Source organism: Octopus sinensis, linkage group LG5, assembly GCF_006345805.1.
Source record: "Octopus sinensis linkage group LG5, ASM634580v1, whole genome shotgun sequence".
In the NCBI taxonomy this organism is placed as follows: domain Eukaryota; kingdom Metazoa; phylum Mollusca; class Cephalopoda; order Octopoda; family Octopodidae; genus Octopus; species Octopus sinensis.
In genome coordinates, this window is record NC_043001.1 from 51,323,019 (window position 1) to 51,345,518 (window position 22,500).

A 22,500-nucleotide genomic window follows, 5' to 3' on the forward strand; every position below is an offset into this window, starting at 1 on the left:
GTGATATTGAAAGAATATATTCACCTGGTCACATCCTGAAGGACAGACATCAAGGTCAAAAGCAGCAGACTCTGATTCAGAGCCTTCATCTGTGTCAGTAATGTCACTGTCTTCAGAGCTGCTTCCATCACTTTCTTCATCAGTACCTGTGGAGAAAATAGACACAGACTCTTTATAATATAGACATAGCCTGGAATATATGAAATCCTAAAACCAAGGTGTCACATAAAAAGCTCTGGTGCTGGTGCCACATAAAAAGCACTGGGGCTGGTGCCACATAAAAAGCACTGGGGCTGGTGTCATGTAAAAAGCATTGGTGATGGTGTCATGTAAAATGCGCTGGTGCTGGTCTCTCATAAAAAGCACTGGTGCTGGTGCCATGTAAAAAGCACTGGTGCTGGTGCCACATAAAAATTACTGGGGCTGGTGTCATGTAAAAAGCATTGGTGATGGTGTCATATTAAAAGTACTGGTGCTGGTGCCATGAAAAATGTCCTGGTACTGGTGCCATGTAAAAAGCACTGGTGATGGTGTTACATGAAAAGCACTGGTGGGGGTACCACATAAAAGTATCCAGTACAATCTGTAAAGTGATTGGCATTAGGAAGGGCATTCGGCCATAGAAACCAAACCAAAATAGACTCTGGAACCTGGTACAGCCCCTGGCCTTTGCCAGTTCCTGTCAAGCTGTCCAGCCCTTAACAGCATGGAAAAAGGATGCTAAATGAGATGATGATGATGATGGTGAAGTTGATGATAGAACTGTATCGTTATACATACATGAATAGAAACACATATATACTAAGTGAAAGAGAGGGGAAATGAGTTATGGCTGCTTTGACTCATGAGGCTTATGAGGATCATGAAGCTGCAGTTTATCCTGATCTCAGAGGTGTTCAGATGACTGAATGTATACTATTCCACCCCTCCTGAATTGGGTCACCTCCCTCTTCATTGCAAGGTTAATTTCCAGCTGCTGTCAGTGTTTTCTTCAGAAGGAAGGATTGGAACAATGTAAAATGAAGTGCTTTGCTCAAGGATAAAACACACCGTCTGGTTCAAGAAATGAACACATGAGCAAATAATCATGACCCAACATCCTAGCCACTAGGCCACATACTTTCCACAAAGAGAGAAGGGGGAGAAGGAGAGAGAGAGGATGTGGAATATATATCTATCTGTTTCATTATTGTTGTTTAGCAGTGAAGACATGTGGCTTCATGGTCAGGGCTTTCAGCTCATGACTGTAAGGTTGTGAGTTCAATTCCTGGTGATGCATTGTGTCCTTGAGCAAGACACTTTATTTCACATTGCCCCAGTCCACTCAGCTGGCAAAAATAAGTGGTACTTGTATTTCAAAGGGCCAGCCTTGTCACATTCTGTGTCATGCTGAATCTCCCTGACAACTATATTAAGGGTACATGTGTTTATGGAGTGCTCAGCCACTTGCACGTTAATTTCATGAGCAAGCTGTTCTGTTGATCGTATCAGCTGGGACCCTTGTTATTTAGCACCAGGAACATCCTATATAAAATAAATAAATAAATGCGCACTTTTTTAAAGCCTAGCAGGCTCATGGGCCCGGTTTCCCAGTTTCAATGGCGTATGTGTCCCCAGCTGGATGGGATGCCAGTCCATCACAGTATTACTCATTTTTGCCAGCTGAGTGGATTGGAGCAACATGAAATGAAGTGTTTTGCTCAAGAACACAACGCGTCGCCCAGTCCAGGAATCGAAACCACAATCTTACGATCATGATGCTGACACCCTAACCACTAAGCCATGCGCCTCCACACATCCTATATAAGTAAACCTATAATCAAAGGCACATCAGCAGCCATGACCATCCTGTCTTTTTTCTCTCTGCAGAGAGCCCAGTATCACATTATTCAGTATATCCTGTTTTTAAAGACAGTATGATGAGATTTGAGATGAGGCTTCTGATATTCTTCCCAAATTGACCTCAATCAATATAGCTATTTCAACTCCATCACCAAAGTTCAAGCACTCCAGTCAGGTGAGTGGCTTATTTGGAGAGCCTTTCCTGCTCCTGTAGTCTGCTTCCTTCTATCATATTTTTTTGAGCCAACCTTTTTTTTATCAGTCTCTGATACTTTCTTGTCTTTTTCCAGTCACCATCTTCTCTCCATTGCAACACTGTCCAACCTTTGCAAGTGGAAGAGATCCTTACAGCTTCTTAATTTCCTGCTTCATTGTCAAACTCTGGGACTAGTGTCACTTACGTAATCTCATTGCTTCCACTCCTGCTATCCTTAGAACTGTAGCATTTGAGACTCTAGAAAGAACAGAAGCAATAGCCATGCCTTCATCTTGAGGGTTTGTTGCACTTACCTCTGATACAGTCTGTCATTTTTTCCTGCATTGTCTTTTTTTTAAAATTTAATTTAATTGCTTAATTTCTCAACCATTTTTTGCCTATGGACCAATTTGATTCCTATTTTACTCAGGTGGACACTCATAACCATTTGATGCTTTAACACCTGAGCATTCAGATTATTCTGTCAAATGCAATCCTTATTATCTATTCACCCTGTTTTGAATCAATCATGCATCATCTCATAGCTTTCAGATTTTGATGATGTAATTGTTTATTTGTTGAATGACAGTGTGGTGTAGGGTGGAGGCACAATGGTCCAGTGGTTAGTGCAGCGGACTCGTGGTTGGGAGGATCACGGTTTCGATTTCCAGACTGGGCATTGTGTGTGTTTATTGAGCGAAGACACCTAAAGCTCTACGAGGTTCCGGCAGGGGGTGGTGGCGACCCCTGTTGTACTCTTTCTCTCAATCTTTCTTCAAGTTTCATGAGTAATGCTGCGATGGACTGCCGTCCCGTCCAGCTGGGGGGAAACACATATGCCACAGAAGCCAGGAAACTGGGGCTATGAGCCAGGCTAGGCTTGAAAAGGGTGCATAGAGATAGTGTAGTGTAGGTGTGAAAGATTAGATCTGCCCTATTCGAACATAAAACAGGTAGAATATCTTGGCTGTATATGGCCAGTTTATATGCTAAAAGGTTAAAAAAATTTTTATAATTAAATATTATCAAGAATTGCATAGAAAAAAATGATAAAAATATTTTGTATATTGTTGAAATACAACCAGTTCATTACACATAAATTTTTAATAGTAAAGTCTTATGTGGACCCTGTTTGAGAACCACTGATTTACAGTGTGTTGACCAAGATGACCAGCTCTGGTTTGGAAAAATCAGTAATCTGGAAAGATTTTGGAACCAAATCTTCTAGAAAATCCATGTTGTACTTGTACTTGTATGTCTTGGAGGGCCTGTAAAGGCATGGTTACAGCACCTTCCTCCAAAGCCAGAAAATAAAGCCAAAAAAATGTAACCTAAACAGGGTTACATATTATCCAAAGTAAGAGGCAAAATTAGTTTAGGCACTGACATTCTCTTCAGACTAAAAAGAAAATAAAGAAAGAAAAAAGAAAAATATAAAAATAAAGATATGAAAATGGATTAGTACCTTCTGTTTCCTTTTTCTTTGATCTCTTAATCTTCTTCTTGAACACTTTAATGAGATAATCAGCAAACTTATTTTCTCCAATTGTTGTTACAAGTGTTCCATGAAGGGCTCGTTCACGTTCCAGAAGTTTCTCAATATCTTTTATTTTGCTATCAATTTTGGCCTGACATTCTTGGACCTAACAAAGATACATATAAAAAAAAACGGGAAATGTTAACAAAGGTGGAGATGTGGCTGTGCAGTAAACAGCTTGCTTTCCAACCACATGGTTCTGGGTTCAGTTGCTCAATGTGGCACCTTGGGCAAGTGTCTTCTACTACAGGCTGAACAAAGTCTTGTGAGTGGATTTGGTAGATACAAACCGAAAGAAGCCCATCATATAAATATATATATATATATATATATATATATATTTATATATATATATATATATACATACATACATATATATAGATATACACACATACATACATGCATACATACATATATACTCACACACATATACACCAATAGCGTTTCCCCTCTGCAAGTTCACCATAAAAGAGCTGTTTTGGCATGCATTCATCTGCCAATCAAATAATATGGCCACACCATCTCATTTGGTTCCTCAAAATCATAGCTTTAATTGACGTGATGCCTGCAGATGCAAGGACATCTTTGTTTGGAGTAAAAGAGCTCCATTTAATTTTTAAAATGCAATAAAAGCATTTTGGGTGGAATTGTTCTAACAGTTTAAAATCCTTTCATAACAAGTCCATGTTTCACAAGAATACAACAGGGATGGTAAGACAAATGATTTGTGAAGAGCCAGCTTTGTATTCTTATTTATATGTCGCTGGCACCAAATGCGTGACTCTAAGCCACCGAATGCTTCTGCTGACCTTTGAATTCACAGCTGTATTTCTGTATCAAGATTTCCAATCATTTTGAACAGAGCTTCCAAGGTAGATGAATGAATCAACAACCTCAAGTAACTTTCCCTTAACAAAAATTTTAGTGGGGTTACAAACAGCAACACATACAGGTTGATGCATTACAACTGTTTTTTTTTTCCAGTTGATGGTCAAGCCAAAATAATCACAAGCTGAGTCAAATGCAGATACAAGAGATTGCAGACCTGTTTCAGAATGACTGACAAGACTGCAATCGTCAGCAGACAAAAGTTCCCTAATGAGTGAAGTAAAAACCTTCGTTTTGCATTTCAGTCTGGTCAGATTAAAAACATTCCCTGTTGTTCGATATTTTATGTAAATACTCTCCTCAGAGTTTTGAAAAGCATGTGACAACACAACAGCAAAGTATATTGCAAAGAGGGTGGGTGCATCAATGTCTCCTTGCTTTACTCCATTTTCCACAGCAAAAGATTCAGAGAGCCTACTACCAAAATTAACTCTAGCTTTCATATCTTGATGCAAAGCCCTGACCATGTTTACAAATTTTTTCTGGGCAACCTGTTTTCCTTAGAATTAGCCACAGAGCATTTCGATTAACAGTATCAAATGCTTTGCCCAAACCAACAAAGCACTGGTATAGAGCAAGATTCTGTTCAATGCACTTTCCTTGTAATTGTCTGACAGTAAAGATACAATCAGCTGTGCCCCTGGAGGAATGAAAACCACACTGAGACTCAGACACTATATTTGGAACTATAAAAGTATTTAAATGTTTTAACAAAATGCAGGCAAGTACCTTTCCAACCACAGACAAAAGCGAAATCCCACAAAAATTACCTCACAGATCCTTTGGCCCCGATTTATGCAAGGAGACTAAAATGGCATCATTCCAGTCTTGAAGCACTTTCTCAGTTCTCCAACAGTGACAAATTAATATATTTAAGAGTTCAAACATTTTGTCACCCCCATATTTCAAGACTTCTGCACAGATTCCATCAGCTTATTCACAGCTAAATAAATGTCATTTAGAGTTGGTTCAAATGTCATCTCTTCTATAACTGGAAGGTGTTCAATTTTTTCTATCATTCTCATGTCAACAGATGATGGTCTATTCAAAAGTGCAGAAAAATGTTCTCCCAAATGCTTATGAATAGAAGCGGTGTCAGTCAGAAGAAAACATCCATTTCCTGTTCTCACTGTGCTATTGAGGAAGATTTTGGGCATATACTTCCTTAGCATAAGAGTACAAACCCTTGGCATCATTTCTATCAGCTGCTTCTTGTGCCCCTTTTGCTCTATCATTCCACCATTCCTGTTTAATTTTCTTTAGAGCAGTCTGCATTTTCCTTTTCAGCTTTATGCATGTTTTGTTTGAGTTGGGGTTCAAGGACTGAGAAAGAAATGCATTGCCTAAGTTTTGTTTCTCTAAAATTAGATCATGAATTTCTGCTGATCTATCTGAGAACCAGTCACTAGACTTATGTAATTTAAATCCCACTGACAAACTTGCAGCCTGAAATACTTTGGTTTTGAAATCTTCCTATAGCTTGTTTGGGTCAAGATTGATACTTTCTATAGCATCGTGGAATCTTTGCAAGTTGCTCGATAATTTAAAGTTTGCAACATTTAACTTTTTGGGTACCTTAGGACCAGACTGTTGCTTTTTAGGCATTATCGAAAAATCTATTTTTCCACACACTAGATGATGGTCAGTCCAGCTCTCTGCTTCTCTCATGACCCGAACGCTAGAAACGTCTTTCATATCACATTTCTTGATCAGAATATAATCTATGAGATGCTAGTGCTTAGATCTTGGGTGCATCCAGGTGGTTTTATATTTATTTTTCTGCTTAAACAGAGTGTTTGTGACAACCAGATTATTCTCAGTACAAAATGTCAAAAGAGCTGCTCCATTTTTATTTCATTTTCGAATCCCATGTTGACCTAAAACAGGCCATGAAACATAGTTCTTTCCAACTCTTGCATTGAAATCTCCCAATATAACCAGCTTCTCAGAAATTGGTACTTTCCTCAATAATCATGCTAGATCATCATAAAACTGCCCTACAGATTGTTGGTGCGTAAATACTGACAACAGTAAGAAGCCTACCTTTTGTCAGTTTAATACTGCATGACATGATCTGTTCAGATATACCACTTGGAAGCTCTGCAATGGAGAATACTAATGTATTCTTGAGAGCAAACCCAACACCAGATTCTCTATGCTGACCCTTAGGTAGGCCTCTCCAAAAGATAGTATATCCATAAGTAGGTTCATTTACTTGACCCTCACCAGAGAGATGGGTTTCAGAGAGCGCAACTATATCAAGGGAATATTTCTTAAGCTCACATGCAATAAGTGCAGTACACCTTTCTGGCCTCTTGTTGAAATTATCATCAAGAAGTGTGCGCACATTCCAACAACCGCAATTCAAAGGATGTTTATTTTTACTTTTTCTTGAAGATTGTTTGACCACAGTGGCAGGATGACGACCAGGTCCAGCCTGTGATACATCGGGACACCTGCTGAGCCAGACCTGTTTCCCTGACATTCCTAAGCCATTTTTTTACTATTTACTGAATCTGTTTGAGACATTTTAGAGTAAGTTACAAGTGCATTTTTAGGTTTTTGCCAACCAACCAATTGAATGATTTTACTTAGATTTGGAGTACAGGAAGTACCTGTGCAGATGAATAATTTTCAGTGGATGTATTTTGCATATCGAAAAATCTATATAAAAATCACCTGAATGCACCCAGATCTATTTATTTATATACATAGATACATACATACATACATACATACATACATACATTCATACATACATACACACACACACACATATATAAACACACACACACACATATACAAGAGTCTTCTTTCAGTTTCTATCTACCAAATCTACCCACAAGGCTTTGTCAGCCTGAGGCTATGGTAGAACACACTTGACCAAGGTGCCACACAGTAGGACTGAACTCAGAACTACGTGCACCTCTGCAGATTTTCTTGAGATTTTATAGTCAGCACTGATTTGTAAGAACATTTCTTATCCAGGTACACCTAATGTAAACAACAATGAAATAGAAGATGAAAAATGGGGTGGGGGAAGAGAGAGGGGAAATGGAAGAAGGAGGAGGAGATGGGAAGGAAGAGGAAGGGGAGGAAGAAGAGGGAGAAGAGGAAGATGAAAAAGCGGAGGAGGAGGAGGAGGACACATTCTTACCTTTCTTTCCATATCAAGTTTTTCTTTGAATCTCTCTTCGACTTTTTCTGCGATGATGTTTTCATACTTTTCATATTCTTTTAGTAAAACTAACTCTTCAAAAGCTGTTATTTCCCTGCAAAGAGATGGCAACTTTATTTCTGGCCACATTTATAAAATCAGTTCACCAAATCAAGTGTTTTCACAACTTTAGTATAATTGTCATAGAGCTAATGCCAGGTACCGTTATTAGACCAATTTTTTTCCCCTGATCTACGAATATTACAAGGGAGGAAAAGCACATGTACTCATATACACAGTCATACATATATATTTTCAGTAAAATAATTACATTTAGATACACATACACACACTTACGTATAACACACAAACACATATATTCCCTATGAAATACATGCTCACATATTCACATATTGGGATGGCAACTAAGTTCCCGCCTTTTTATTTAAATTTTAGAATTTATTGCGTTTTTAAATTTTGGAATCTATTTTTTATGAGAATTCTATTTCTGAATCATTTTGGAATCTATTTTGTTTTTTCTACTTAATTTTTGTTTATTTTCAGATCATTAAAATAGAATATCAAGTTAAGAAAAATGAGCATTTTCGACACCTCCCCCTTTTTGCTTTTAATCAAGGTTCTAAGGCTGCAAAAGCTGCTCACGACATTTGTGTTGTGTATGGAGAGGGTGCCATAGCTGAAAGAACTGCTCATGATTGGTCTGCCAAGTTCAAAAATGTAAATTTTGATCTCAAAGATGCACCTTGTTCTGGCAGGCCAGTTTTGCACAAAAATTCTCGTCAAATGACAAGGGAACTGACAGAGAAAATGGAATGCTCTCACACTGCTATAGAGAAGCCTCTTCACTCAATGGGAAAAGTTCAGAAGTATGGAGCATGGGTTCCACATGCTTTAAGAGACAACAACAAAAATCAACAAGCCACCATCTCCGCTGGTTTTTTGCTCATCACACAAGCAACAATTTCTTTACCGAATCGTTACTGGTGATGAAAAATGGTGCCTATACATCAATATGAAGCAGTGTAAGGAATGGTAAACAAGCGACACTGCACGTGAAACAAGAACTTCGTCTGCGTAAAACGATGTTGTGCATATAGTGGGACTGGGAAGGGATTATCCATTATGAATTGCTTGAACGGAACCAAATGGTAAATGCGGAACTCTACATTCAACAGATGAAATGACTCAGAGAAAAGACCTAATCAGCAGAATGGAGTTCTTCTACTGCATGATCGCCTGCCCTCCTATCGCCAATATGACCAAGGAAGCCATTCAAACACATGGCTGGGAAGTGCTGCCAAACCTGCCATACTCTTCTGGTTTGGCACCAATGGATTTACACCTCTTTTGATCTCTTTCAAATGCTATGTGCAGAGTTTCATTCAATACTCATGCAGGATTGAGAGCTTGCATGGCTCAATTTTTCGAGTTAAAATCGGGTGATTTCTACCAATGAGGTATTGAAAATCTTGTTGAACGCTGGGAAGAAGTTGTAAGCAACAAGGATGAATACATTATTGATTAATTAGTTGTTATTTTTTATTAAACCTTTTAAAAATTTAAATTAAAAAAAAAAAGAACGGCGGGAACTTAGTTGCCAACCCAATAGATTACTCTGGTATATAAATAATTCGCTGTAAATTACAGTGTACATGATTTTAGTCCTTGAGTAGCTAGTGTTATTTCCTATTTGCTTACCTCTAGAAAGTATGAAAAATGGCTAATATTTCCTTCAAAATTTCCTTTTGTTACATTTATTCAACCCCCAAATAACCACTCACAACACATGGCTATGATCTTCTTCCAGTACACTTGCTCTTGATCAGTGATGCACATATTGTCAGCTTCTAAGGGATAACCAATACCTTGTGAGTTAATTTGGTAGATGGAAACTGTATAGAAGCCCATTGTGTGTGTGTGTTTCCCCTCCACTGCATGACAATTGGTGTTGGTTTCTTACATTTCTGTATTTAAAGAGTTCAGCAAAAGAATATAATAAAATAGGTACAAGGCTTTAAAAAAATAAGCACTTGAGTTGATGTGTTTGACTAGAACCCTTCAAAGCAATGCTCCAGTATGGCCACTGTCCAATTACTGAAACAAGTAAAACATAAAAGACGTAGTCAAGATATACAAACTAACCTTAGATTTCCTTTTTTAATTAAAACATCTAAGAGAAATTTTTCATGTCGCAGTAAACAAAGCCTTGCATCAAAATCTGCTTTCATCTGTTCTATTTTCCTCAGTAGATCATCTCTTTTATATTGATTCCTAGATGTGTGAAACAAAGATATTAATAAATCTTTAGGCAGTGTTACATTAATTCGTTGTCGTCATCGTTATCATCATTTAACACCTGCTTTCCATGCTGGCATGGGTTAGATGATTTGACTGGAACTGATAAGTCAGAGGGCTGCACCAGGTGCCAGTCTGATTTCTATGGTTGGACGCCCTTCCTGATGCCAACCCCTTTGGAGTGTGCACTGGGTGCTTTTTATATGCCACTGGTATGGGTGCCTTATACATGACATTGGCAGCAGTCACAGCTATGGTTTTATGGGTGCCATTTACTTGACACGGGCAACAGCCACGACTATGATCTCACTTGGCTTAGTGTGTCTTCTCAAGCAGAGCATATTGCGTAAGGTCTCAGTTACTTGTCATCACCACTAGAAGATCATGCTACCAGCAATGACCACGATTATGATTCATAGGTGCCATTCACATGTCAGCATATTTATTTCATTTTAGGTAACTCACCAGAGAATAAACCCTTTTTCTGTCCTGTGTTGTACATGTGATACTCAGGACACATTTCCCTGGTGTCCGTGCATCATATATGACACACACTCCCAATTGTTTTCAACCACCAGAATATCTTGGGAACTTATGAGAGGAAAGCTTTATATTACTCAGGACATATGAAACATCATCATCATCATCATCATCATCGTTTAGCGTCCGTTTTCCATGCTAGCATAGGTTGGACGGTTCTACTGGGGTCTGTGAAGCCAGAAGGCTTCATCAGGCCCAGTCAAATCTGGCAGTGTTTCTACGGCTGGATGCCCTTCCTAACGCCAACCACTCCGTGAGTGTAGTGGGTGCTTTTTACGTGTCACCCGCACAGGTGCCAGACAGAGCTGGCAAACGGCCACGAACGGATGGTGCTTTTTATGTGCCACCGGCACAAGGGCCAGGGGAGGCTGGCAACGGACACGAAACGGGGCGGTGCTGGCAACGGTCGCGAAACGGAAGGTTCTCTTACATGCCACCGGCACTGGTAACACATCTGCAATTTCCATTGATCGATTTCCATTCTGATCCTCACTTGCCTCAACGGGTCTTCACAAGTAGAGTTTCGACATGCCACCGGCACTGGTAACACATCTGCAATTTCCATTGATCGATTTCCATTTCTGATCCTCTTGTTTTATTAACAAGGGTTAACAAAAAGTCTGGAAACAAACCTGGACATTTAAGACAAGCTTATGAAAAGACTTTGGACAAGCAAATGGTTAAGAAACCATTTAAAAGAAAAAAAAACATTGATACATTTTTGAAAATCATTAAGTACCAGACTACTAACCACATTGGTCGAGTTCAAAACCTTTGAACAATCATTGTTTTGGCCATTAGCAAGTTATATGATACTGCTTGCCACAATTTCATTTATAGCAAATCAGCTGTTTCTATTTGATGGCCAAATGATTTGCAATAATAAAGATTTCAAATTATAGTAAAAAAAATTTTTTTAATCTCCAAAAGTTATATTACTTTTGCCAAGTGTAATATAGTAGGAAAGTTGATGGAGAACCATAAAGCAGCTGGAGTAATGAAGTACATGGAATAAGTGAGTGTTCACATCTTAAGTAATTACTCAAACTGTACTTGGTTGGTTTTATGGAAAGTCCCAGAGGAATTTATCATACTCTGTGTTCTAAAAAAAAAAATAGATGCATGATTACTATCATTTAAATGCATCCTTTTGTTTTTTATTGTTTAGTCAGATGGGAGGGCAGTGCTTACAACATTTTACAGGGTCTTCAAGCTTAGTAGGAGGGAAGGAAGGAAGGAAGGAAGAGAGAGAGAGAGAGAGAGGGAGAGGAAAGGAGGGAGACAACGAAGAAAGAAAGTATCCACAATCGTGAGATCTATCCCAAATATTTGAAACAGACTGGGCTCCACTAAAGGCATCCAATGGCCAAGTGTTAATGATATGACAACAGGTGATGGATTAACTTTACCAGCCAAATAAATCAGAACAGAGCTGGAACAAACACTACAGGGAGGTTCTGAAAAGTTCCTGGCTTTAAGGGTATCATGAAAAGCCAATGGTTTGGTGTATAATTATCTATAGTGACAGTACACCTCTACTAGCTTGTTGTGGTTGGCAGAACTTATATTGCCAGAACCTCAGCTTGTTGAAGACCAGTGCTAAATGTTCTGCACTGTTACTGATGTCGCAATCATGTCGTTGCAAAAGTCTTAGTCTATGGCCCCAGTCCATAAATTTGGGCTATCATCGGGTGCTGCCAACTGGAGGGAAAATGAACCCAAGATTTGTAACAGGCAGTGACATTCCCTTAAATAGCTAAAACATTACCCTCTCCTACTCAGAATTGAGTAAGATATCTCTGTGGAATTAGATGTCAAAGAATAAGTATTTACTTGCCTACAAATCAAGTAATGGTTCTTGTAGAATATTGGATTAAAGAGATATCATGCTACCAGCATGAGATGCTGCACAAATTCCATAAATTCTATATGTTTAGGTGGCTTTCATACTTGTAATTCAGGCACTTGAAGCTATCAGCTCCATATGTAAATGGCTACCATAATGCTTTCTTGAGCTTAACAATTTCAGTGCCTCAAACATAGTAGAAAGCAGATCTTCTGTGTAGTGCCACTGATTGAAGCAAAAGTAATAAACTCCTGCCTTTGGTTTTAGTAGTCAAGTACCTTAGTTACAGATATTCACCTAATTTCTAGTTCTTCTGCTTGCATGATTTCCATTTTGGTTATAGCTGTTGATCTTTCAAAATTCTCATTATCAATCATCTGGTTAAATAATTCCTCTTTTGTCTCAAAGACACCCAGATTGCTGCTTTTTGTTAGAACCATGGAACCACGACTTGCATGCTGTCAAGAAATATTAGCAGTGTTATACATTTTCATGCTAATGTTTTCATAAACTGAGAATAGGGTGTAGCAAATATCTGCGATTAAATCAAAATTCCACAGAAGTGAAAAGATGTTACTGTATATTTAAATTTCGAATTTTCTTCATAGAATTTCAATGTGTTAAATTTCAAAATTTCAGTATAGGAATTTTCTTTTTAGTCTTCTCCACCCTGTTTCGGTTTATGAAATTATGTCATTTTTGAAATTTTAAACCAAAATTATGTCAATTTGAAATTTTAAACCAAAAATAGGAGAGACGGGGAATCAGAAAGGAAAAAAATATCAAATGAATCAAAACAACATCATTTAAAGTAAAAGAATGGTCTGAGAGTTCCAGAAGATTCTATTGAATCTAGAGGTTTCTGCCAAACCATTTAATGGTGTTACTAAATTGAATAAAATAGGTTATCATATTTTCCAAATTTCTCTGACTAAATTTATAGCCAAAAGAGGTAAAGTATATTCCAAGATAACTTTGGATCAAATATTCTATGTGAAATGCAATAAAATTTGGGAAGATAGGTGCAGGAGTGGCTATGTGGTAAGTAGCTTGCTAACCAACCACATGGTTCTGGGTTCAGTCCCACTGCATGGCATCTTGGGCAAGTGTCTTCTGCTATAGCCCCGGGCCGACCAATGCCTTGTGAGTGGATTTGGTAGATAGAAACTGAAAGAAGCCTGTCTTATATATGTATATATATATATATGTATGTATGTGTGTGTTTGTGTGTCTGTGTTTGTCTCCCTAGCATTGCTTGACAACCAATGCTGGTGTGTTTACGTCCCCGTCACTTAGCGGTTCGGCAAAAGAGACCGATAGACTAAGTACTGGGCTTACAAAGAATAAGTCCTGGGGTCGATTTGCTTGACTAAAGGTGGTGCTCCAGCATGGCCACAGTCAAATGACTGAAACAAGTAAAAGAGTAAAGAGTAAGAGTATAGTGACAATGTTTGAATGTTTACACTATGATGCTTACACTACCTGCTTGAATTATGTATTATGTCAACTTGTATGTCTGAAAATATGGTAGATGATGTGTTGTATGAATATGTTGAAGAAATATGCTTTGGCAGTAAAGATACACAATGTGTTGTTGTTCTCTGTGCGAACAGTAATTTCAACTATTGGTCTTCTTTTATAAAAATTACTAGAATACCAAATCCATTATGTTTAATGAAGAAAATATTTGAACCTTTATATACTTTAATTTTGCCTTGCCGTAATTCTGCTGAGATTGTAACCTTTTGTTTTGATTTAAATTTACCTTCTCTGATACCACCTACCTCTCCTTTCTCAGAGCCTTTGGCTCACACTGTCTTGCACAGTTTCCATTGATTAATTTACTTCCTTCATCTCTAAATAGTCTTAAGTATCTTTCCCATTACCTTTTTTCCCTTTCTTCTTTCCTTCTCTCTCTCTCTCTGTCTATACCTTCCTCTCCTTTGCTCTTTAGCACTTTTGTTTACCCTCTTTAGTTGATGAACTTATTTCTCCATCTCCGCATAATCTCGATTAAATATCCTACACAATCCTCCCACCTTTCTCTCATATTCACCCACCCCACACACAAATGCTCAAATTTGTTAAATGTTTCGTAAAATGTTATACACTACCAGGTGCAGGAGTGGCTGTGTGGTAAGTAGCTTGCTTACCAACCACATGGTTCCAGGTTCATTCCTACTGCATGACACCTTGGGCAAGTGTCGCCTATTATAGCCTCAGGCTGACCAAAGCCTTGTGAGTGGATTTGGTAGACAGAAACTGAAAGAAGCCCATCGTATATACGTATGTATATATATATATATATATATATATATATATATGTGTGTGTGTGTGTGTGTATGTGTGTGTGTTTATGTGTTTGTGTTTGTTCCCCCCAACATTGCTTGACAACCAATGCTGGTGTGTTTACATCCCTGTAACTTACCAGTTCAGCAAAAGAGACCGATAGAATAAGTCCTGGGGTCGATTTGCTCGACTAAAGGTGGTGCTCCAGCATGGCTACAGTCAAATGACTGAAACAAGTAAAAGAGTAAAGAGTAAGAGTACTTTCTTTCAGCAATTTGAAAGACAGCTGTAAACAATCATGTTGAGTGTTTATAAAATACCACTGAGCGATTATGGTCACAATTCTCAAAACCATCCTGGGAAAGGTGAACATCCTGGTGGACGAGAGCATAGTGTCAGTAAAGGAGGTCATAAGCCACAGGAAGAGTTTTGGGCTAACTGCCAAACCACCAGAGGTGATGGAAGGAGGAGCTGTACTGGGACTCAAGCTACAGAGAGACAAGGCTGGCATGTTGGCGTTTCGGAGAGGGAATGAGATCCAAGAACTAGGCTCCAAGATGTGTAGGCAAGAACTGTTTTCTGTGTGTGGGAAGCTGCTGGGATACAATCTGATTGTAGGATGACTCCGGATGGCATTCAACTTCATCAAGAGGCGAGCTGAAGGAGTGAGTTGGAGTGATAACATGGGTGAGAAGACAACCGCCAGGATGCAAGAAGTTTTGGACTGACTGACTGAGGACCCAGTAAGAAGAAACTGGTATGTGCTCAAATTGAAGAATGGGATCATGTGGTGTGATGCTAGTAGCATAGCAATGGGAGTTGTCCTGGAAATTGGAGGTGTTGTGGTGGAGGATGTGGACTGGCTCAGAAAGAAGGGTGACTGAAACTGCATCAATGTGGCAGAGCTGGATGCCATGTTGAAGGGGCTGAATCTGGCCCTGAGATGGAGGCTGTGTACCATCAAGATCCGGACTAATTTGGCCATTGTACTTAGATGGGTGGGATCAATGGTCACTGGCGAGCAGAGGGTGTGAACCAAAGGGGGTGCAGAGATGTTGATAAAACACCATTTGGGAATTCTGGGCAAGCTAGCTGCTGAGTTTGACCTGAGGCTGAGTGTGGTTTTTGTGCCCTCTGAGAGGAATAGAGTGGAAGTCCTGACCAGAGTAAAGAAAGCCTGGTTGCAGGTGCCAGAGGACCTGGATCAAGGAGTGGTTGCAGTGTGTTGACTGAGTGACTCGGAGCTGAGGAGATTGCATACCATGCATCACATGGGGGTGGACAGGAACCTGTTCTTAGCCAGGAAAGTTGATTCTGACGTGACCAGGCAGAGTGTTCAAAGAGTAGTTGGGAGCTGCAACAGGTGCCAGTCCATTGACCCTGCTCCAGGTGAGGCAGGAAGCATTCCAGTGGAACACAACTGGAAACGACTGGCAGTGGATGTAACACACTACCAGCAGGGGACATACCTCTCAATGGTCGACTGCAGACCGGGATGGTTGGCCATACGGAAGGAGATGAAGACAGGGAATGCAGAGAAAATCACAAGAATATTAAATGAGATATTCCTAGAATGAGGCCCTGTGGATGAGCTGCTTGTGGACAATGGCACTGCATTTTGCTCAGAGGTGCTGGGAGAAATGCTTGACAAGTGGCATGTTAGCCATTTCTTCAGGGTGGTATACAGGTCAAGTGGCAATGGGGTTGTGGAGAGGCATCATCACACCATCAAGACCATAGCAGAGAGGGGCCATATCTCACTGGTCGAGGCCATTTTTTGGTATAATATGTTGCCCAGGATGGGACAGGCTGAGCAGTCAGTGCCACACAGGGCAATATTCAAGTACAAGTGGAGACATCCATGTGCTGCATTGTTGCAACCCACAGAAGAGAAAGAGCATACCTTTGTGCAGGTCAGGGAAGAAGTTTAGTTTAAATCCCTGAATGCGCGGTGCACATCACAATGGGGAAAAGGGACAAAAACATCTGTAAATTCAAGGAACAATGTGTCCATAGATGGCATGCCATGTCATGTTTTGGATGTGTGCAGGATCATCACTGCAATGGAGGATGGAGCCAACAGTAATGGACAAGAGGACAAAGCTGGCAGCAACATGCCAGGAACTAAGGCCAGTCCTGAAGTCCCACGGCGGTCACAGAGGGGGTGGTGCTCTCCTCACTGGTTGGCTGATTATGAGATGAGTTAAGGCATTTTGTCTGAGTTGAGGTGAGAGAGTGTGGGCAGGTTGGCTGAATGATCTTCAGATTGGAGGGTGGGAGGCATGTGGTGTTATGAACCAGGTTGTGTTGTAGGGAAGGACCAGAAGTGAGTGAGTACACATGTCCTGTCAGAAGTGGCAGTGGACTTAACGCACCATGGTGGGCATGTGGGGTCAGCAGGGCATGAGTAGTCTGTTGGTGGTGGACAGCACATGAAAGCAGACGTGTTATACGGTATGGCAGCAGCCAGAGCATGTGGACATTGTGAGCAACCCTTTCCTGATCGACAAGTAAGACTACCGCAATTCTATCTTAGCTTCCATCTTTTTCCTCCTTCACATCACAGTGATTTAATCACAGGCCTTACTTTCACAGAGTGGCAAAATATATGTCTATTTATCATGATAAATGATTTACAGTAGGTGTTTCATTCCTATAAGTACAAGAATTTGAGAGGCCTACACAATGCCAAGGACACCAAGCTGGGCTACTTACAGAGCTGTATAGAGTGGTTAGATACATCAGTTCACACCTATCACATAGACTATCTCTTCCTAAATTTCATCACCTGATCCAACAATTTGATACCTCTGTAATTATTTCTATCTAAGGCATCACCTTTACCTTTGTAGCAGTTGACTATCGTGCTACTACACCAGTCATTGGGTATGACTCCTTTGCGAACCACCAATACTGGTGACTAGACCATAACCCACACTGCCAGATATTTTAAGCATCTCAGCAGTGATTCCTGATGGGCTGGGGCTTTTCCTATCTTCATTTCCTTAATTAGTTTATCTACCGAAGTACTGTCGATTCAGGTAGCTGGTCCCTCAATTAGTTAAACATTTGGCAGACTCTCCTCCTCCCAATCATTCTCCATGTTCAGCAGTCTTTCATAATGGCTTTTCCAAGCCTCTTTCTTTGCAAAATCATTAATGCAAGTGCACCATCATCCATGCAGACACATTTTTCTCTTTTGACATCATAATTTTCTCTGGCACACTGTCTTGCAGTCTTCAATTCTTTGGTCTTCAAATTTCTGAATATAGGCAAACTTCTTTTTAGCTTCCCTCTTAGCTACATATACCTGTCTCCTAGCTTTCCTTCTGGCTATCTGATACAGTTCCTGCAACCCCCACTCTTCCAGGCCTGTTTCTTTGCATTAATGGCACTGTCTACAGCATTGTTCCACCACCACCTTACCCTAGGTCTGGATGGGACTTTGCACCAGCCACAGATTTCGTCTGTGGTACTCAGCAAGCTGTCCAGCAAGAATTCCCAGTTGCCCTCTATCTCACAAGTCTGTAGCTCCTCCTTCCTCTCATCAAATTTCTCAATTAGAATGTCCCTAAATCTCTGACCATATGAAGGGTCCTTAAGCTTCCAAATCCTTATTTTCCAGATTGGTCTGCTTCTCAGCATCCTTCTGGCCTGAAGTCTAAAGTCACTAATGACTAGTCTATGCTGGTGGGATACATTCTTCACCAGTGAGGGTCTTTGTATTTAAGATCAACCATGCATCTCGCTGTTTGGTGAGAATATAATTGATCTGGCTAGCACAGTCACCTGATTGATAGGTTATCAGATAGCTGACTGGCTTCCTGCAGTTGGTGTTGTGGTCAAGTCACCCTCATCCTGTTGCTGAATTATATAGACCCTTTTGTCCATGTGGAGACGTTAATTTTTACACAGCTTGTTTATTATCCACATATAACATCATGTCCAGCTTCGTGAACCTCCACTTTGCCTTAATTATACATCATTCATCTATTTTGTGTTTCTACCTCATAAAATATTAACCTGTCTGTAATTTAATTCAAGCTAACATTTGTAATCATAATGCCTGATGCTCCCTGCTCGCTTTAATTTTTACAATCTTTCCTCCCTGATTTCTATGTACCCCATATATACCCCTATTTTAGAAAGGTGCAGTTTTACTGTCTTTCTTTATTCACGATGCACCCATCCAATCCCTCCCCCAACACCTATATCTTTTATACTGGAAATCTCTTCTCTTACACCAGAAATCTCTCTGTACTGCAAGGCCCTCACAACGCCACCCCCACCCCCACTGGTATTGAAAGTCTCTCCTCTGTACCAGAAGACTCTCTTAGTTCCCCATTACCAGTGGTCTCATCCACATTACTGCATGCACCAAAAAGAGACTGCATTACTTATTTAATCAATTAACAAACCACTTATTCTTTTCTCTCTATTTATAATGAATTAACTAGTTAATTGTTTATTTATCTTAAACATTGACCCATTTGTTCGTATCAATAGCACTTATATCAACAATGCTTGAATTACACTCACTTCCAATAGGGGCAGCCATTTTAATATGGTTGAATGATGGTGGATTAAAGTGAGATAACTGATATAACATATCTGTTATCAAATGTTTATTGAAACCCTCCTTTCAGATGCTGAATGCCATCCCCACTTCTCATGATTCCTCCCACATCCCTTTCCAATTTCTCAAAGTTGGCACTGTCAATGTAGGTCTGGTGAGATTGAGTGATGGTGTCATCCACTAGAGCTTCATGAGACCTGGTAAGTCAATTACAGCAGATGTGTACATCAACCAACTGGATGAAATAATGAGTGAACTTGCAATTAAACAACTGAGATTGGTCAACAGAGACAATGCTCAACCACATGTTGCACAAAAAACACACTCAAGTTACAAGACCTGAATTTGGAAATAGTCTGTCATTCACCATATTCATCAGACCTTGCACCAACTGGCTATCATGTTTTCCAGGTATTAGACAACATTTTGCAAGGTAAAAACTAAAAATCTGAAGAAGATGCAAAAACAGCCTTTCATGATTTCAACACCTTTTGCTCTCCAGAGTTCTTCACTGCCAGCATAAATAAGCTACCGATAGAATGGCAAAATTGTGTTGATAATTTAGGTGCATGCTTTGATTAACTGCATTGCTTTTTGTTGAGATAAAATAAAATAAATTTTTAGTTCAAAATTGAACATTTCATTCTTAATGACCTGATATATATATACATGTATATATATATATATATATATATAACGGGAAGCTTTATGAAAATAGACAAAAGACGAAGGCAGGTTTACGGAAATAAATAAAAGACAAAGGCAGGTGGAATACAAACAAACAATTGTATTAGTATAAATATATATATATATATACATATTATATATATATACATATATACATATTTATATAAATTATATATATATACATATTTATATAAATATATCTATATATATATATATATTTATATATATATATATATATTTATATATATAATATATATTTATAATATATATATTTATATATATATATATATTTATATATATATATATTATATTATATATATTTATATATATATTATATATATATATATATTATATATATAAATATATATATATATATATAATATAATATATATATATTATAAATATATATATATATAATATAATATATATATATATATATAATATATTATATATATATATAATATAATATATATATAATATATATATATATATATATATAAATATATATATATATATAAATATATATATATATATATATAAATATATATATATATATATAAATATATATATATATATAAATATATATAATATATAAATATATATATATATATATATATATATATATATAAATATATATAATTATATATATATAATATATATATATATAAATATATATATATATATATAAATATATATATATATAATATATATATATATATTATATATATAAATATTATATATATATATAAATATATATATATAATAATATATATATATATAAATATATATATATTAAATATATATATATATATAATAATATATATATATAAATATATATAATAAATATATTATATATATATAAATATATATATATAAATATATATATATATATAAATATGTATATATATATATATATTTATATAAATATGTATATATGTATATATATATAAATATGTATATATATTATAAATATATATATATATATAAATATTATATATATATATATGTAAATATATATAATATATATAAATATATATACATAATATATATATATATATATAATAATATATATATAAATATTATATATATATAATATTATATATATATATATATATAATATAATATATATATATATATATATAAATATATATATATAGATATATATATATATATAAATATGTATATATATATATATATATTTATATAAATATGTATATATGTATATATATATAAATATGTATATATATATATAAAATGAGATAGGGGTTGAAAATTCAACCCACCATGGGATAATATATATCCAATATACTGCTAGATAGGTACCCAACAAAATTAATACATAGATGTTAAAAATTGTCAAACAATCAGTTCATCTTTTGCATTATATGGGTAAAGGTAATAATATTACCGTAAATTAATACTACAAAATTAGAGAATGGAGAAATATACTTAAATCAGTAAAACATCAACTATCCGATGATACTCAATCCATACTTTAATACACCATTACATATGAGTAAAGGCAATACATAAAATGAAATGAGATATACAGTAATAGTAACAAGATAAAGAGATATAAGTAAAAATTTTAAGTTACCCATGAAATAAGTATCTGACTTAGTAACATACTGATATTTAAAAATATATTTATATCTAAATTAAATATTTTATGGAATGCATGGATGGTTCTTCTTTTATTATTGAGGCACAATTATAATTTGAAGGACTAAATTGTAGCATAGTTGCTTCCCTTTTTGTTTATCTATGTGCTAGTTGTTACTTGTAATTATGTATGTGTATAAGTGTATGCATATACATATTACTACGTGTGTATGTGCGATTGATCTGTAGATGCGTGTGTGAATATTGGCGTTCCCTGACTAACCAACCGTATAATTTTCTTTTGTGATTTAAATTTCAAACCAATAGCCAATCGAATTAATCTATATTTTCTTTACCTAGTGGTCAGCATTTCTTAACTCATAGTTATTTCGATCTTGTAAGGATGGACTTGGTGCTAACTTAACTGTATCTATTTTTTATTATATTTTTTTTTATTATTTATTATTATTATATTATTATTATTATTATTATATTATTATTATTATTATTAATAGTAATTTTTATTAACTTTTATAGCTTTAGAATCTTATGAACTGTACCACGGATTTAATTATTATTTTTCATCTCCATATATGTTAGCCTTTTTTTTATATATATATAAAAAAAACTATTAGCCAAATATGTATAATATCGGTACTTATTGATATTAATATATACACTATTATATATTTTGTTTTATTTTGTTCTGTTTACCTTCCTTTTTGTACAAATGTGTATTATATTATATAAGTGTAGCTTTATGATGTATAAGTTTTATATTTTACATTTTTATATTTTTATATATATGTATATGATTGTATAATATTTTTCACTATATAACAATTTAATTTAATTCTCTGAAGAGGCCGTGGGGCATCCTTGTTAATGCCTCATTTATACCTGCCTTTATGGCTTATAGGTTAAATGAGGTATGACTGTCCTCACTGCCGAAACAGCTGTCAGTTTTGATTTATTTGCATATTATATTTGAAAATTTTTTACTTATATCTCTTTATCTTGTTAC

The 22,500-nt window shown here is 36.8% G+C and overlaps 1 protein-coding gene across 2 annotated transcripts in view; it reads right to left on the reverse strand.

Moving 5' to 3' along the window:
- LOC115211851 (cilia- and flagella-associated protein 44-like) overlaps positions 1-22,500 on the reverse strand; it is a 204,798-nt gene that overhangs the window by 36,265 nt on the left and 146,033 nt on the right. For both annotated transcript variants that reach the window (XM_029780572.2, XM_036503433.1), the window contains 5 exons: positions 12,620-12,780; positions 9,784-9,912; positions 7,621-7,735; positions 3,504-3,681; positions 25-146 (listed from right to left, as the gene is read on the reverse strand). In XM_029780572.2, the coding sequence (XP_029636432.1) occupies positions 25-146; positions 3,504-3,681; positions 7,621-7,735; positions 9,784-9,912; positions 12,620-12,780 (705 nt within the window). The remainder of the gene's footprint in view (positions 1-24; positions 147-3,503; positions 3,682-7,620; positions 7,736-9,783; positions 9,913-12,619; positions 12,781-22,500) is intronic.